The 18,686-nt window shown below is 32.4% G+C and overlaps 1 protein-coding gene across 2 annotated transcripts in view; it reads right to left on the reverse strand.

The window, feature by feature from the left end:
* Positions 1 to 367: 367 nt before the first annotated feature.
* Positions 368 to 18,686, reverse strand: part of GLRB (glycine receptor beta) — a 49,481-nt gene continuing 31,162 nt past the window's right edge. For both annotated transcript variants that reach the window (XM_016200318.2, XM_016200319.2), the window contains 6 exons: positions 18,159 to 18,388; positions 17,969 to 18,051; positions 16,318 to 16,458; positions 10,192 to 10,344; positions 7,525 to 7,814; positions 368 to 2,876 (listed from right to left, as the gene is read on the reverse strand). In XM_016200318.2, the coding sequence (XP_016055804.1) occupies positions 2,580 to 2,876; positions 7,525 to 7,814; positions 10,192 to 10,344; positions 16,318 to 16,458; positions 17,969 to 18,051; positions 18,159 to 18,388 (1,194 nt within the window). In that variant the 3' untranslated portion in view covers positions 368 to 2,579. The remainder of the gene's footprint in view (positions 2,877 to 7,524; positions 7,815 to 10,191; positions 10,345 to 16,317; positions 16,459 to 17,968; positions 18,052 to 18,158; positions 18,389 to 18,686) is intronic.

Below are 18,686 nucleotides of genomic sequence, written 5' to 3' on the forward strand. Positions count from 1 at the left end.
TACACACAGACTAAAAGTAAAAGGATGGAAAAAGATATTTCATGCAAAAAGAAATGGGGAAAAAAAGCTGGAGTAGCAATACTTATATCTGACAAAATAGACTTTAAAACAAAGATTATTGTAAGAGACAAGAACACTACATAATGATAAAGGGAGCAATCCAACAAGAGGATGTAACTCTTATAGACATTTAAGTACCCAACATAAGAACACCTAAATATGTAATGCAAACCTTGATGGACATAAAGGGAAAGACCTACAGTAATACTGTCATTGTAGGGGATTTTAACATCCATTCATGTCAATGGACAGATCTTCAGACAGAAAAACAACAAGGAAACAGCAGCCTTAAATGACACACTAGATCAGATGGATTTAATTGATATTTTCAGAGCATTTCACCCCAAAGCACCAGAATATACATTCTTTTCAAGTGCACATGGAACATTTTCTAGGATAGACCACATGTAAAGCCACAAAACAAGTTTCAATAAATTTAATACGAGTGAAATCATATCAAACATCTTCTCTGACCACAGTTATATCAAACTAGGAATCAATTGCAGGAAACAAATTGAAAAACTCATAAAGACATGGAGGCTAAATAACATGTTGCTAAACAATGAGTGGGTTAACAATGAGATCAAGGAAGAAATCAAAAGATACCTTGAAACAAATGAAAATGAGAACACAACAACCCAAAATCTGTGGGACACAGCATAAAGCAGTCCTAAGAAGGAAATTCATAGCATTACAGGCCTACCTCAAGAAACAAGAAAAATCTGAAATAAACAATCTAACTTTACACTTAAAGGAACTAGAGAAAAGAATAACAAAGCCCAAAGTGAGTAGAATAAAAGAAAGAAAGAATAAAGATCAGAGAAGAAATAAATGAAATAGAGTCTTAGGAAAAAAAACAACAATACAAAAGATCAATGAAACCAAGTGCTGGTTTTTTTAAAAGATAAATACGATTAACAAATCTTTAATGAGACTCATCAAGAAAAAAAGAGAGGACCCAAATAAAATCAGAAATAAAAGAGAAGTAACAATTGACACCAAAGAAATAAAAAAGTTTGTAAGAAAAACAGTACAAACAAATATATGCCATCTTTTAAAAATTAAAATCTTCAATAAAATAGCATTAAATTACATATCACAATTTGCATAAACAATCTTTAAACATATTTTATTATAGAATTGACCATACAAACTCTCAGCTGCAACAAAACTCTCTAAACAATGTAAATATATTTATTTGGTCTTACGTTTATGTTATGTGAATTACTGATAGTTTTAATTTCAGCTGTGGATAAATAAAAAGGTACATTGGCTGTGATATTACTAAGAAATGGGAGTCTTAGAGACTAAAAAGTTCCTATTTTCAGGTTGGAACAAGATACAATGAGTAAATCTAAGTAGTCTAGACTTTTAGCAAGAAAGGAAATACAAAGAGAATTTAGGCCTAACATAAACAAAATATTTACTTAATCTTTAAATGTTTTGTAACAAATTTTAAAACATATTTAAATAAATGCAGGGAAAAGAAATAAATGAATTCAGAAAAAAAATTAATTTTACTTAAAAATATGTAAGCATTTTAATAAAATAAAGAAGTTAAAATCCTTAAATGATTCTGCTCCCCCCACTGCCCTCGCCCCAACTCAAGTTACTTCTGGTAATAAGGTATTTTCCTCTTGGTTTCTTAAATATGTGAGATCACATATCCTTTACTATATTCCAATTTAAAATATATATCACTCTTTGTAAGGCACAATAATTGTGCATACTCTGTATCAGCAAAATGAAGTCCATGAAAATATATTTAGGTTTTAATGTGGATTAAATACAATTTCTTTTATCAGAAATATTTAATCAATGTATCTATCCTTTATTTTGATTTTATCAGAAGCCAGAATTCAGCATGAATTTACATTAAGTCTAGATATCCCTTTGCTTCAAAAATGATTACTGTTTTTTTATGTGGAATTTTGACAACACAGGCACACTTTAAAATGAGCTGATTTTATAAATCGGTAAATTTATGAACTTTATTTCTCCACAGTGCCCACATAATTATAGCTGATATATTTCTACTTACAAAGTTTAAACAATGTGTAATATAACTTTGCTTAATCTCTGATAATACCATCGAAAATTATACAAGAATAAGATGGCTTTCTCTGAAAGTTACAAGGAAGGAAATTTGAAATACTACATACATTAGAATGGTGATCATAGCAGGATTCAGCGTGCATGTCATTTTATTATCAGAATTATCTGAAGTATTTGCAGTTTACACTAAGTGAGAGAATTGTTTGAGCTTTATGTAGTGAGCTTATCCCCCATTTATTCCTAGAGCAATAAGTTTGCTATACCTATATACATCATTATTAGAGCAGATGTAACAAGACCATGCTGCCATTCAAAGTTAAGGTGCCACATTTTTTTTATAATCAAATGGCATCCAAAATGCAATATATTGCTATGAAAATGCAAAAATTTTCACAGATTGGCATTTATGAATGAGGTTGGTCACAATGAAATGGGATTTTTTAAATAGAAATGGAAACAATGTATCATAAATATACAGACCAATATATAACATTGAAGAACAAGAAGCAGAAAGGGAACAACGCTCTTGCATAAAGATCAATTCTCTTTGCTGCTGTTGGAATAACGGGTTTGGCAGGGGGAGGCTTCTTGTTGTTCTTTGCCTGAGATTTCCCAAGTCCATTGTTGACTTCAATAGGCTTTCCATAGCAGTCATAGTTGGATAATTCAAAATCTCTTGGTAAGCTTCCAACAATGCTGAAGTCATTAGATCTCAGGTCAGACTTAGAAGTACAAACTTTTTTGCATCTGTTCTCACCAACCTGGAAATGAAAATTAAGCACAGAGTGTATGTAGGATTTTCTATTTATAAAACACATCTCTTCAAAAGGGTATTTTAAAAATAATGGTCAACTGATTAAACGATCAGATTGCATGAGCATTTAACTCTAAAATGTGGCCTATATAACAAGGGCTATGTCATGGAATGAACTTTGATAATTTATTTTATGTTAAGGGATCAAAGTGCAAATAAACACTTATCTTAGGTACTCCCAGGTTTGTGAGTTCTCAATTGAAAGATCAATGAATGAAAATCCAATATTTAACCACAACACAGACAATATTACTACACTATATGGATATCTTCCCGTACTTCTAACCACTGACTTTCTTATGGACACTATTTCCAAGTAGGGCGGTTTATAAATGATAAAGTTATTTATCACCCCAATGGGACAGACTGTTGTCCCTAAACCACACTCACAAATAATAACTAAAAGATGATCACAGTTATGAACCAAAGATTTGCTAGTGAAAGGCATTTTTAACTTGTTGGCTAAAGTTGAATTAGCCAACCACACTCAACGAATCTAAAGAAATTGTGAGTTCAGCCAGATTATATGTTACAGAGATTATTCTGTTTCAGACAGAAAACCACATTTAAAGTTCTAGGTGTCCAGGGCTGTTTGAGGAATGTGTGAGTCTCAGCATGTATCAGTGGATTTTTTTGTAGAGTATATAATTACCTTGATTGGAATCCACTTGAGAACAGAATTTACATACCAAATATTTGCACGATCCTCAAACTATCAGAGCAGTTGTCAAAACCTGGAACATTGTGGGTATCCCACTGTTTTTCCCTTTAGAATTCTCCACTCTAAAAGCTTTAGATGCACTAACTTTGCTTTATGTCCACTCATCAAAACAAAGAACTCTAGCTGTCAACTTAGAAAGCATGACTTATCAGTTATTTTTATTTTTCACAAAAAAGGCCAAATATATTTATTATAGAAATGCATTTACTATAAGTCATATTTTGTATGTGACTTTAGGTGTGGTTTTAGTATCTGTAAATAACTAAACAAGAAGCCACATTTATATGATACTATGACTTGTCACACGTAAATACTTCAAAATTTTTATTTACATAAAAGAAAATTTTACTTGTTTTTATTTACACAAACATATTCTTTAATTTACATAAACATATCCTTAGATTCTTCTAGCAATTTTAATATTATAATTTTATTTATATCGTTTATTTAAATGTAGGCATAGAAGGTTTATTGAGAGAGATTATTTAAATATAGGAAACATATCAGTAAGAGAAGAAAAATTTCGTCAATGGTAACACTAGAACATGGAAAAGCACTCCAAAAAGCTTCAATTTGGTTATACTAAATTTTTAACTATTTATTTATTAAAACCTTTTCCAGAGATGTATTTGAAAATTATTGTATTACAAACCAGTAGAGCTGTGTGTGTGTGTGTGTGTTTGTGCATTCGTGGAGAGAATCTCTATTTACTGCAGAAGTAATTTTTAATGATGTGACACAACTAAATAAGGTATAAGATTAAGTTTCCTACTGAGAAGTCCTCAGGTTCCTTAAATAGCTCATGATTCATTAACTAATTGCCTGGTCTCATCTTGCCCCACTCATCAGAGATTTTACACAGACAACTTTCTTTTTTCGTTACTCTCTGCACATAAGTATCCTATCATATATATACATGAAAGTACAAAAGAGTTTACAATATAAATACTATTTAAAACAATTATAATATCACATGAAGAGGGATTAAATGAACTGCTTGTAAATAAAACAGTAACCCTAACTTAACACATTCTTAAAAGTGATCTTGGTTATATTAATCTCTAATGGATAATTTTCTCATATGAATATGTGTCTCACTTTCACATAAACTTGTCGCTTCTCAAACTTAGTAGTAGCAAAAATGAGGTAGTATCATAATGAAACTATATATATATATAAAAAATGCGGTTAAACACGACCTAATGCTTCAAATTTTTTTTTCTTTCTTTTTTTAAAAATTTTATTTTTGTTTAAAATATTACAGATGTCCCTTTTTCTCCCCACTGACCCATTCTAAGATTTTCCTTTTGGTCCTTTTCAGTCTGCATCTATACACAGTTAAAGGCAAATCACCTCATATGATGTTTCTTGAACAGAAGACTTAGGCATGATCTCAATGTGATAATGGTATTTCTACAGAAGATAAAAATATGCTCAGAAATGAATAAACTCCATATATTACACAAAATGTAAACCAACCCTTAACTTTAAAAACATATCCCCATAAAGAAACAACTATCCTATTCATGAGTGAACAGCAGCTTTTATATTTTAATTTATTAAATCCATAGACATGAATACTATTTTGTTTTTTATTCAAAATACATTTGTTGTAAATAGCACATGGCACATACTAGGAGTTGAGAATAGGATGATATTAACAACAGTAGGTCTTCAACTGTACTTAATGAATAAAAAAGAAATACCTGAGTGAACAAATTAGTAACCAAGATATTAAAATGGTTGAGGGAGTAAAATTTTGGGAGCAAAAACCTAGACAGTTATAAATGTATAATGCTATATTTTTGTATGTAGTCAAAATTATGAAAACTTATTAAATGCTAAGTTAAATAATCATTGATCTTTCTTACACTTTTTAATCATTCCTTTCTTTAGCAAGAGAAATATTATTTAAAAATTAGCATTATTTTTTTCTACAACCCAAATTTCATTATGCTTCCATTAATAAATATTGTTATTCTGTCTAAAAGTAAATAACATGTTTTCTGATTGAAATTTCTCAACAAAAGCTTGTGTTCTGAAACACAAAATACACTAGAACAAATACATTTTGAAACCAAAACTGTAAGTACATTTTTACAGCAAAACCACTAAATTAAAAAGGCAAATGTTTTTAAATGTCTTTTTTTTATACTTTCTTTCATATGTCAGTGTGTAACAGTCTTATAAATTTATCAGGCTTACTAATTTACTGTAATTTTGATGTGTACATTAAGCTAACTTATTATTGGACACATCATTTTGCAGCCTGTCTGAGGATACAAATATTACATACTTATAACTTTAATTTTGGAAATTGCATTTGGGCATGTAAGAAATGAGTAATTTACATTTATTTCTGGATATTAAAATTTCTGGTCAACATTTACACTCTCTAAGCATCACTCTATGACTTTTGTAGCAAAATGTCATAGCAATTTCAGTATCCACACTGGTCTGTTTCTAATAGCAACTGAGAACATAGAGAATTAAAATACAGAAGCTCTTAAAGATGTTGAACTTTTATTCATTAGGTAATTATTTCAGTGCTTGAATGCTGAATTTAAAATAATATAATTCAGTCTAATATTCTGGATCCTATTTATTCTTTACACTTATGTTCATAAGTAAACTTGATATGTTCTACAGTACTCTGAAAATATGGTTCTCATGTGTCTCCTTCCCTCAATACTCCACAGAATATATTAATATTCCACGCTCATCTGCACACTGCTGTTCTGTGTTACTAGAGAATTTCTGCTGTTATTGAGGTCCCAGCACACACCAGAGAATGGAGCTGATTGTAGCACTACTGGAAATCAACACCCGCTCTGTAGAACATCTTTGCTTCTATCCCCAGATCTCTTCACCAGGGTCCAGTTAGAGGGTGGAAGGATTCATTGTTTGGAAACATGAGGAAGTTGTAAAAGACTGGGAGATGTAAATGGATGGGGTTATATTCTTTTCTAACTAAGGGGAGTGGTAGTGGTCAACAAACTAATAGAGCAGTATGGGGCTAGAATATAGGCAGAGCAAGCAAAATTTTCAAGGTTGCAGGATGCTATTGACCTATTAGTCTCTTGGAGAATTTGCCATGCTAAGCTCAGTGGAAATTATCTCCCAGTTTATTTGTCTTCCCAACCAGAGGACATCAATCAGAGACACTTTGGGGAAAGTGAACAGCTATCCCTAATCCATGAAGCAGCCTGTTGCTCCAGGATTTATCAATACCTGAATCTATAAACATTGACCACTATTCTTAGACCTTAGGCCAACTACAAGACAACGTGAAGGGGTTAAACCTGTCCAATTCTTCTCCAGGTACTCGCTGCTGGGCTGGACAGATCCCAAACTATAGGCATAGCTTCCCTATGGGTAAGGCATCCAATGAGCAAGTAGCCTGCGTGTCATGTTCTATGTGAAACTCTCTAAACTGATGGGGACATGTAGGGGATTTAATCAAGAGCATGGCTTCCCTAAGCATTCACTGTAGGTAGGTAAGAACTTCCCCAACAGTCCTTCAGCCCTTCAGTAAGTCTTATCAAGTAAGAAACAGTAAGGAGGTCTGTAGTTCTGGCAAGACCTCCACATTGGATGGTGACCATCAAAGCAGAGGTAGATCATTAAACTCAGTAGAAAGTCTTCCAGAAATTTGATAAGGTGTTGCTTTTTTTTCTTAATTAGTTTGTGACCTATGTGCTTGCTATTTGTTTCCAAAAAATATGTTGTACTTAGTTCCTTTTCATCTATGAGAAAATAATGAGTGAATACCAATTCTATTAAACCTTTACATCCACAGAACAGTATGTCTCTCCTGACACTGCACAGAGCCATGATGGGGGGAAATCTTTTCGTTTGATAATCTCATTCTTACCTGCAAAGTGCTAATGTGAACAGGAGTCCCTGTACCATTCACAGTGTTCTTTTTAACCACATTTCCACCTTTTCCATCTTGCTCAGCCTTAGCAATTCTGGCTTTTTCTGCTTCAACTCTTTTGGGGTTATTTAACATCACCTGGACAACAGCATACTCCACAAGGGAAGCAAACCCAAAGAGAAGACAAGCAATGAGCCACACATCAAGGGCCTTTACGTAGGATACTTTGGGCAGTTCAGCAGCAAGGGTGGTGCACTCAGAGGCCAAGCTGAGTACTGAAAAGATACCTACAGAAACAGAAGTGGGAATTAAAGTTGCTCTTTAGCCCTGTGAAAAAATGTCCTACAATCATTATTCTTTGATTAAATCCCTCTCCAGTAACCTCCAAAGGCCCATGAACAATTCATCAGGTCTCTTTAAATCACAAAGAGTAGAAGAAATAATACTTTTTATGTAACCATTATTCAATGTGGTTGGGGATGTTTGTAAATACTCAGTATTTTAAACAAAAAAGTAGATATTTAAAACAAGGTATAAAAACACATTTTGGAGCTGATTTAAGTAATAGCTATCTAAAACTATTCGATAGTATCTCTGAGGAAGCCACAAAGCTTATTTCATTTTTTGGCATTCTTTCAGACAGTTATAGAGTTGAATGTGATTCCATGAACAAATCAGAATGAGAACAGAACACATAAAGCAATTTTCTGATAAGGGTCACCATTTTTAAAAATATAATAGAAAAGACAAAGTAGAGAACATTCTTGGTTATTTCAGAGAAAACAAATGATTCCAGTTTTAAAGGAAAGAACAAAATTCTGCTATCTGTATATTAACAGTGTACATGGAAAGCTAGATCCAAAGTACCCTTGGGAGCCTGACATTTCTTTATTATATTTTTATTAGATTTATTGAGGTGACATTGGTCAACAAAGACACAGAGGTTTCAAGGGTAGATCTCCATGACACATGATCCGCAGGCGGCATTGTGTGCCCACCACCCAAAGTCAAATAATATTCCATCACCATAGATTTGGTTGCCTTTACCCTTTACTACCCCTCCCTGCCCCTTCCTTCTGGTAACCACCACACAGTTGCCTGTGTCTATAAGTCTCAGTTTTACATCTCACAAAGGAGTGAAATCATATGGTTCTTAGCTTTTTCTGACTGATTTGTTTCACTTAGCACAATATTCTCAAGGCTTATCCATGTTGTTGCAAATGGCAGTATTTCATCTTTTCTTATGGCTGAGTAGTATTCCATTGTATATATGTACTGACATTTCAGTTTATACAGGGGTGGGCAAAAGTAGGTTTACAGTTGTTTGTATGGAAAAAGACATGCAGGTTATGATGATTACAGCAGATTTATTAACTCAAAAGAATGTCACAATGGCCAAAAACAAACAAACAAACAAAAACAAACAGCACCCTACTTTTGCCCACCCCTGTATAACTGCATGAGAGTAAGATATTTCTAATAAACAAAAAAAAATATTGACTATTTGGGAGAAAAGCATAATGTGTTTGACAAGTCTAAAAATTTGTCTAGTTTCGGGTGTTTTATTCCCAGAACATTGTACTACATGGTTAGTTTTCATCCTCTAAAACAATTCATCTATCAGTTGTCATTATCTTCAATACAAATACATGACCCTAAGAATAAGATTTCCTACATATTTGGTTAATAAGATATAGATCTGTTCTTTGTGGTTTTCATTAGATGTAAAGCACCAAATTTCTTATGCGGACAAAATTGTCATTTTCTTTGCTGCTTTCCTGGTTTCCTTCTTTTTAAAATCTGTATTTCATTTCATTCTCCCCTCCCCTCTTAAATCAGGGGGGAGATTTTCACAAGACCTTTCTGATGGAAGAAAAAACCCTAATGCTGCAACCAGTGACCGAGAAGTCAGATATGTTACATTTTTACCTATGTAAGTTCCAGGTGATATTCAGAACACACACAGAGACAGTCATGAAAAAATTTAAAACCCTTCAAATAATCAAACTGTTTACAATATCCTTATTTTGAAGTTTATTCACATTACCTATATGAAGGGTTCTTTATTTTCCCAAGCATAGACTTTTTTAACCCCTATACCGACACAATTTTCAAGTCCTGCTAATGATGTTTCTGTGTCACAGAGCATTAAAAATAAATTGGAGAGAATAGATAACCAGCCCTTACTCTCTAGCCAATGCTGATGATATAGCACAAAATAACTGATGTTTAGGAAAGCAATACTTAGTCATTTCTTAAAATAAATAGGATTTTACATCCCCTGATAAAGAAGATGAGATAGTATAAAATATTTCTTGGAAAAATTTTCATAAAAATTATTGTTTTTAAGTTTGTCACTATTGGGTATTTTAGACTTTAGTTATCTGTGAATGTCACTTATTAATAATTATTTCATGAAAATCAAAATAGGATAGATTCACTCTTGAAAATACCCTAGGGATACAAAAAGAAAAAACTTAATTATATAGAGTGCATAAATATTGAGAAAATCTAGTCTAATGTCAAGTTTTGAAGGAAGTCAAAATAAAGGAAGAAAGAGTTTGCCATCAATTCCCAAACTCATTATTTCAAAATATTTGACTATATAGTTATATAAAGACATAGCACATTCCTGACATGAGAGGGAAGCATGGAGCACTTTACCCAGTGGCACTCTGGCAGCACTCGCATCTGGGTTGATCCAGAAGGAAAGCCAGGAAAGAACCACAATCAGCAGAGTTGGGGCATAAACACCCATCATGTAGAACCCAACCTGCCTCCGCAGGGTGAAGATGACTTCCACGCAGGTGTAGTACCCTTTTGGAAACAAACATATTAAAAGTGTGAGGCTCTCACCCACTTACAACTGCAAAAATCAATAAGGTACCTATAAGTTATGTCACTTCTATTTGAGGCATTTTCACAAAGTCAACTCCACAAAAATAATGTGGTGTGTTTTTTTCTCTAAATATATATAATTGATATGATCTAAAAGGATGACATTATGGGACCAGTTTCACCTGACCTTTCACAACTTCATTATGACATTGAGAAATGGGTACCACGTGTGACTCCACGATGTCACTATAAGCCTTTGTTCAGAGAATCTGCAATGGACTTAAACTTTTCATTACCCGTGGGCACTCTCTGAGTAACGGTCTAAAGGAATCATACAGGAAGCAGTAAATCAAAGGAGAACAAGTCCAAAAAAGAAACACTCCCGGACCACAAATGGTCAGCATAATTTTTCAGCCATGTGTACCACTTCTTGTCTAGAAAGGCTGTCAGTCTCCGATAGCTTATATGCATATTTAAGCCTTAAAAATTAAGAAAGTATTGGAAGTAAACATTAGCAAGAATAAGAAATAAGTGTTTCATTTTATATAGATAAAATATTGTAAAGTGCAAGCATCTGAGATTCCTCTCAATTCTCTCTTCCTCCGCTCCAGGCCCTCAAACGTAGTCTAATCGAGGGAAGGGACTTCATTTTCACAAGCTGAGACAAATGCAGAAATTGCTTTACAACATAATTCTAGAGCTGCCATGACATCAACTGGTCCCCCAAATTAATCAAAAATTATGAGCAGCCTCATAATAGCTTTTGCTGACTTGAGACAGAAAATAAATGACACAAATATTCTTCAAGCACTGGAATATTTCCAGATGTTTGAGTTTATTTTTTAAATGTTTTAGTCCTTTCAGTCAGCATTTTTTTTTTTTTTTAAATATATCTTTATTGATTTCAGAGCAAGGAAAGGAGAGGGAGAGATAGAAACATCAATGATGAGAGAGTCGTTGATCGGCTACCTCTTGCATGCCCCCGACTGGGGATCGAGCCTGCAACCCGGGCATGTGCCCGGACCAGGAATCGAAGCCTGATCACCTGGATCCTAGGTCAATGCTCAACCACTGAGCCACACCCGGCCGGGCTAAATGCAGTGTTTAATGCCTAAGGCAGTTAATTTAAATGAAAATGTCATTTACCATTCAACATAAGTAAGTTAAAATATCGCCCTGCAGTGTGGCTCAGCGGTCGAGCATTGACTTAGGATCCAGGAGATCGCTGTTCGATTCCTGGTCAGGGCACATGCCCGGGTTGCAGGCTTAATCCCCAGTCGCAGGCATGCAGGAGGCAGCCGATCGGTGACTCTCTCATCATTGATGTTTCTATCTCTCTCTCTCCCTCTCCCTTCCTCTCTCTGAAATCAATAAAGATGTATTAAAAAAAAGTTAAATATCTTCAAATAAACTGTTAATGTACAGTTCAGCTTAAACTGTACATTATTATTTATAAGTGTTGAAACAAATAAATGAACAATGAATAAATGAAATAATTCTAGGTAAAGGACAATCTTACTTTTTACTATTTTTTATTCTAAAAGTAATATTTACCTATTTTTCTTGGCTGGGAAGAATGTATATACTTCTGACACTAGAATAATCTTTATATTTATTCATTAATGGTGCCTAAAACAAAACTTGCCATCATTAGGCTCTTAATAAATGTAGAGAAAAGATTGCTATTCACATCTTCTTGTCAAATAACTTAGATTAGAAATCTTTTTTCCAAAGTGAATTGTAATCATTGCTATTTCTGAGGTTAGAAAGAAATTAGAGCTAATATGTAAGAACAACAAACAGTTGATTTGAATTGAAGCAAATTCTAATTATGCCAAATGTTTTCATGTTATATCAAAACACAATAAATGCAGAGTATTTTTTCGTTTTAAGTTTTAATTTCATTAAAACTAGGCAATGTATTTACATTGTATACAGGTTTTAAAAGATACAAAAAGCAAAACAATAAAAAACGTCCCTCCCTTTTCTATTCCCAGCCACACAACCTAGCTCCCTGCCTGAACAAACAAGAACATATGTTTCTAACTAACAATCACATGCAAATTTTTCAAAATATAATCTTTCATATAAATCTAATATGCTGTGGTTAAGAAGCTCATGGTATTTTCTACAAGTGGTTCTGAAGTACCTGGCTTTGTAATAGCATCACTTAAGTTAATTTTATATTCACATAGTGTGTGCAAAAAAGAGCCCAACCGCATGTGCTTATGTATTTTTCGGCAGCCTAAGTGGTCACAGATATGACAGCAATTTACTATAGAGTTGTTCACCTTAGGCTGCATTCGGCCCACCATGTTTATATGACAGATGAAATAGCATGAGTCCTGTATCTGAAGCAAGTTTCCACCACATCCCCTTAGGAAGGTACCTCTGGGGGAGCTTCCCAAGCTTTGGACGCGTTTGGCAGTAAAACACAGGCTTGGATATTATCGCGATTTGCTCCATAAACTTTTATGAGAAACATTTCTTGATCTTTTTTTATCTTTTCCTGGTACTGTTGCATTTATGAGAGGCAGGTGGGCAGCTAATTGATATAAATGTTCACTGGCAAATTCAATTTACTTTCTATTTCCTGTGGGATTTCATTTCATTATTTTTCACTCAAACTTCCAGTTTAAGTATTTTTGTGTACTTGTTTTCCCATACATTTCTCCACCCTTGCAATTTATACAATTATAAAAAACAATTTTTTAATAAACTTAAAGCCAAATCATTAGTTCCAATATTTCTGTACATATTAAAAAAAATGTTGGCCATTATTTTATATATGTTGTCTTCTTTATCTTTTTTCACTACTTAAGTGTTCCACATATTTTCAATGTTCTATTTTTCTAAATACATTTCTAAATATTATGCAAAGATACTTTTATGTTTTACTTATATTAATGATTCATGTGAATGCTGATAAAGCATGTTTACTGAAACACAGTGCCAGTTATTTTTATGTTAGCCATAAGCTTTTCTGTTGTCTTTTTTTCTGTAACTAATGAGATATCAGGGACTTATTTATGACAACTCAAAAATTCTACAAAACGGTTTACTTATCATAAATCTTGAGTAATTCCCCAAATACTCTTTACCACAACATAACTTCTCATTTCCTTCTCAGAACTAAAATGAACTGTATTTATTTGTTTACTTATTTACCATATTAGAGTATGAATCTAAAAAAAGACATGGATCTATCTTTTATTCACTGTTGAGTCCCCAAATGGAGACTTTTAAATGGAGGGTTTAAAGGTGAAAAAATTAAAGTAATACCCTCATAATTTTCAATGCTACTCCACAATTTTATGCTATTATTTAAAATTAGAAATAAACTTACTAGTTTTATTTTCATCTCTTGATGAATTTTAAAACTTCAATAGAACATATTACACATTTTTCAAAACAACAGAGAGACTGTTTATTTTGAAATGTTAAGCACACAGTTTGGATGTGGGTATTTTCAAATTCCAATATACTGACTCCGTAGGCTTTATACCGATGTCAGACTCACTATCCCAGTTCATCGTTTAGTGACAGTAGACTTTGGGCAGTGTCTTTGTTTCATTATCCTGATGTTTAAAACAGGGATAATAAATGTAATGAACTTAGAGGGTTATTGTGAGGATTAGGTCATAGAATTCCTGGGAAGCAGTTAAAACAATGCCTACCATAGAGCCAGAACTCAAAAGGCCATCTACTAAATATATGTCTACACAACAATCTCAAAGGACTTTTCTGGACTTTCAAGGTTTTTTTTTTATTACTGTATTATTATTACTAGGTGATTTGTAAAAATCCTAAAACTGTAGTCAGTCTCCTTAATTTGAATGAGGAGTATAGAAAGGAGAAGGAATATTATGCCTAGTGCTATGGATGATTCTGATTTGCCTGGTGACATTCTGTAAGTCATTCGATCACCCTGCACCTCAGTTGTTTTATGTCAGTATCAATAAGGTCTCTTTCAATTTAAAATTCTATATATCTAAGATTTGTTCATTGAGTATTTGTATAATCAATGTTTTTTAAAAGCTCAATTTACTCTATCAAAAAACTTGGTAATTCTGTTTTATTATTAAAGTATAGTTAACATACAATATTGTATTAGTTTCAGGTGTACAACATAATGATTTGTCATTTATAGTCTTTACGAAGTGATCACCAAGATAAGCTTAGTAACCATCTGTCACAGTACAAAGTTATCACGGTTTTATTGGATATATTCCCTATGCTGTACATTATATCCCCCTGACCTGATGATTTTATAATCAGAAATGTGCCCATCTTATGCCCTTTTACCTTTTCACCTCTCCCCTTTCCCACTCTCCCCTCTGGCAGAGTTAGAATAAATGCAAAACTAAGCAATTTGGAGATAAAGTTAGTTTAAACATGTTGTTGACCTTTAAATAAATTAGCAGGTTATATAACATTTCTATGTAAATAGATTATGTCAAATATATGTAAATATTCCCTAAGGACTATTTAATAATCTGTTATTAAATTAACAAATTATATAACATTTATATGCAAGTAGATTATATACCAATTATATGCAAATAGTTCCTAAGGACTGTTAATTTATTTGAAGGTTAACAACAACAGATGCTTAAACTAACTTTATTTCTGAGTTGCCTAGTGTTGCATTTATTAAAACACTCTAAATATGCAAATGTTCACTCCACCTTTTATTTTAATTTTTATTCTAGTATCAACAAAAATGTTTTAAGTTATATTTTATCCTTGATGATGTCATCATGGCAGCACTTTAGCTCAAACATCTGACCTTTCTAAACTCTGTATATTACACTACACACTTTTATTTTTGCAAAGTCAACATAGGTGTTGCAATAAATGTAAACTTTATATTTTTCCTGAATATCTTTGTCTTGATTTACTTCCTAAAACATAATGAGAATTGTGTGTTATTTATGAGTCAAACTGATTATTAGTATTAATGTAATGATTAAAATTCAATCACTTTATATTGCTAAGCAAAATAACGCTATATATAATATATAAAACTACTCAGTAACATATATCAGTAGAGACTCAAAGGTTAATACTAATCATATTATAAAAGTATTAAGTAATGATTACTATATTTTTATTTCTGTGAAAGCTTAATGTAATTAATGAATGAGGTTAATTTGTTGTGATTTTTATAATTGGCTGTTCCATAACCTAGGCCAGTAATATTATACAAGAATATTGACTAATGTCCAATTATTTCACACACTCACTGCTTCTTCACATCATGAAGATCAATGTTTTTTACAATTAAGAACATAGGTCATTCACTATCTAAAACTGCTCAAGTCTGGCCTGTGTGGTTCAGTGGTTGAGCATCCACCTAGGATCCAGAAGATGGAGGTTTAATTCCCGGTGAGGGCACATGTCTGGGTTTCGGGCTCAATCCCCAGTAGGGGGTGTGCAGGAGGCAGCTGATCAATGACTCACCATTGATGTTTCTCTCTCTCTCTCCCTCCCTCTCCCTTCCTCTCTCTGAAATCAAAAAGATATTTAAAAAATAATAAATAAATAAAAACTGCTCAAAAGAAAATAAGTGAGTGTATATGAATTACATTGCTCATATCCATAATGTTTGGCCCTAAATTGAATCTTGCCAAAAGTAGAATTTCTTCATAACATTTAAGAAAGCCACTGCTTAGCAAAGTTCATATCCCTAAAATAAAAAATTGAAAACCTTTTCCCTCCCAGAATTACATAAAGAAAAGCAAAATTCTCTAGTAATAAAACATTTTTAAAAACATCAGTGAATGTGATTTTATGAAATATTTAAATATATGAATGTAAACATATACTACTTATAAATACTGAACTTATTTTTAACTAGTTTTCTTTTATTCTGCCCTTAGCATATATTAATTTTAAAACGAATTTTCGATATCAGACTTAGTTTTGTTTAATTTAAAGGGCATTACTTACCAGTGCCTTTATAGTATTTTGTACAGTTACCATATTCAATATCCTCCTTTTTAATATCGAATTGAGGCAAGGCAATTTTTTCTAACTGAACAGGATCCCCTGACTGCCAGATAAATCGTAAATCATCAGTTGTGTAACCAACTATAAACAAAAATTTAAAAAAATATTAGTTTGAAACGTAATTATTAATGCTTTCTTAAAATTTCAAATAATTCAAGTATTAAACATCAAAATGATAAGAAAAGAGATATATGAAACTGTTCTTAAAATGTAAAGAGGTGAAATCTATAGCCATTAATGAAAATATTAGCACAAAAGTTAAAGACAGTTGGCTTAAAGAAAGAACAAGTTAAAATAATCAGCATATTATAAATAGTTAAACTTCTGGAGTGTCATATACAGTAGTACATTATGTCAGAATTCTGAAATGTCAGAAATGTCATCAATAAAAAACGTAGCAAGTCATACTAGCTTTCTAAATTTCTATCTTTACAATCATGCAATATACTACCTATAAATTTTTAAAGAAATATAAGCACCAAAACCTTTGTTTTTAAGAAGTAACTGCAATCTTCCCTAAAGGAGTTGCATTACCACAGGAGAGCAATAAAAGAACCCCTCAAGTGGCCATCATTACGGCATACTGAAGCACACATTCTGGGCTTAAGTACTGTGGCTACAATTCAGGGATCATACGGAGTTTTACAGCATATGGTAACCCATCATTCAACTCTAAAGTACATATATTTTTGAAGCAATACTTTAGTTCTTCTGGTAATAGAATTGAATATAAATATATTTGTAATTTTTATAAAAATAGGCAGGCATACATATGTATAACACATACAGCAACATGGACAATATACATTTACATCTGCAAAATCTCATTTAATAGTTAGAAAAAATAAATATTATCCAAATTTAATATCTAGATTCAGTAACTTAAAAAAACACACAGCAAATAATCACTAATTTTAAAGCATATAATCCAGCAAGCATATGCAAGACATTTTACAGGTCATTATTATTTACTCTCTGCAGAAATAGGCAATGATATATAAGTATTTAGGCTAAAGTTTCCTTACATTAGTGTTAATTTTTTGTTTTATTTCCTACTTTTATTTTCAAAAGGGAAGCATCATAGCAACTTAGTATGTTTTAGAGATAATCATTTCAATTAATACAACTAGTAAAAAGAAATTAGTGCATGTTTAATAATATGAAAAATATGTGATTGTAGAAACATGGGAAATCCAATTTTTGTAAAAAATAATTTTTTATACATCTATAGGAAGTGAATGCTTGGTAGCATTTAGAGAACAATTTTTAATGTTTTTCAAATTTCTGCTCTAAAAAGGTGGTTTTAACATAAAAAAATTACTAGGACTACATTTCCTCCTTTATCTTGCCCACATTACTAATTCAAATGAAGATAACAACTGGAATAAGTAAGAACTGTATACCTGCATTAATTTAACTGAAATAAAAAGCTAGTGCCAAAAGGATTTGTTTTAGTACAAATTATTTTAATGACAATTTGTAATAAAAAACAGTAGTTTTTACCACTGTTATCTAAGATATTAGTAAATGCATTGCCTAGAAATTTTAAACATTTTTATGTCTATAGTCATTTAAGGTCCGATTTACATACAGCTTTCAAGTTGCATCTTGCAACGTTGTGTATCCATGGGAAACAAGGTCAAGTCCAATGGGCATGAAAGAGTAATAGATAACCTGAAAGTAGAAACAGAGGTCGCAGAGATCATTAAATACATTTCTCTCTGATAAACTGATTTTAAAAGGAAAATAGAAATGTACGAGTATGAAAGATAAAAGAGTACCTCATGCTGACAAGGACATCTCCATCCCGAAAAATAAAGAGGAGGATATTTTCCTGGGTTACATCATGAAAATTGGCACTTTTTTCATTTGCAAAAAACAAATCAGGTTTCCACAGACACTTGTACATTGTGGGATCTACTGTCAGGGCATCCGAGCCCCGAAAATCACTGGGGAGTTTCAGCCTGGGATCATTCCATTTTTGTCTCAGGAAGATGTTAACTCGATAGTCCTAGGAAAAAAAAAAAAAAAAGTGCACAGGAGTGTGTTTATTGCCAATTTTATATTCAGTTGCTGGAATAAAAAAGGCTTCAATGATTAGCAGCAGAAATATTTTTTCTCTTCTAACATTAACCAGGATTGAAACAGCTCAGTCCCTAAGAATAAAGAGCTCCATCAGCAGTACACAAAGACCCTTGTGTCTATTCAATTACTCTCTACAGGCATTTCTGCAGCACTTGCTAGCTCAAACATCAGAATATGACTTTACCAATAATTGCTTTACCTTTATACAAACACAAATTATGCCA

Source organism: Miniopterus natalensis, chromosome 4 (genome assembly GCF_054644295.1).
Source record: "Miniopterus natalensis isolate mMinNat1 chromosome 4, mMinNat1.hap1, whole genome shotgun sequence".
NCBI lineage: Eukaryota > Metazoa > Chordata > Mammalia > Chiroptera > Miniopteridae > Miniopterus > Miniopterus natalensis.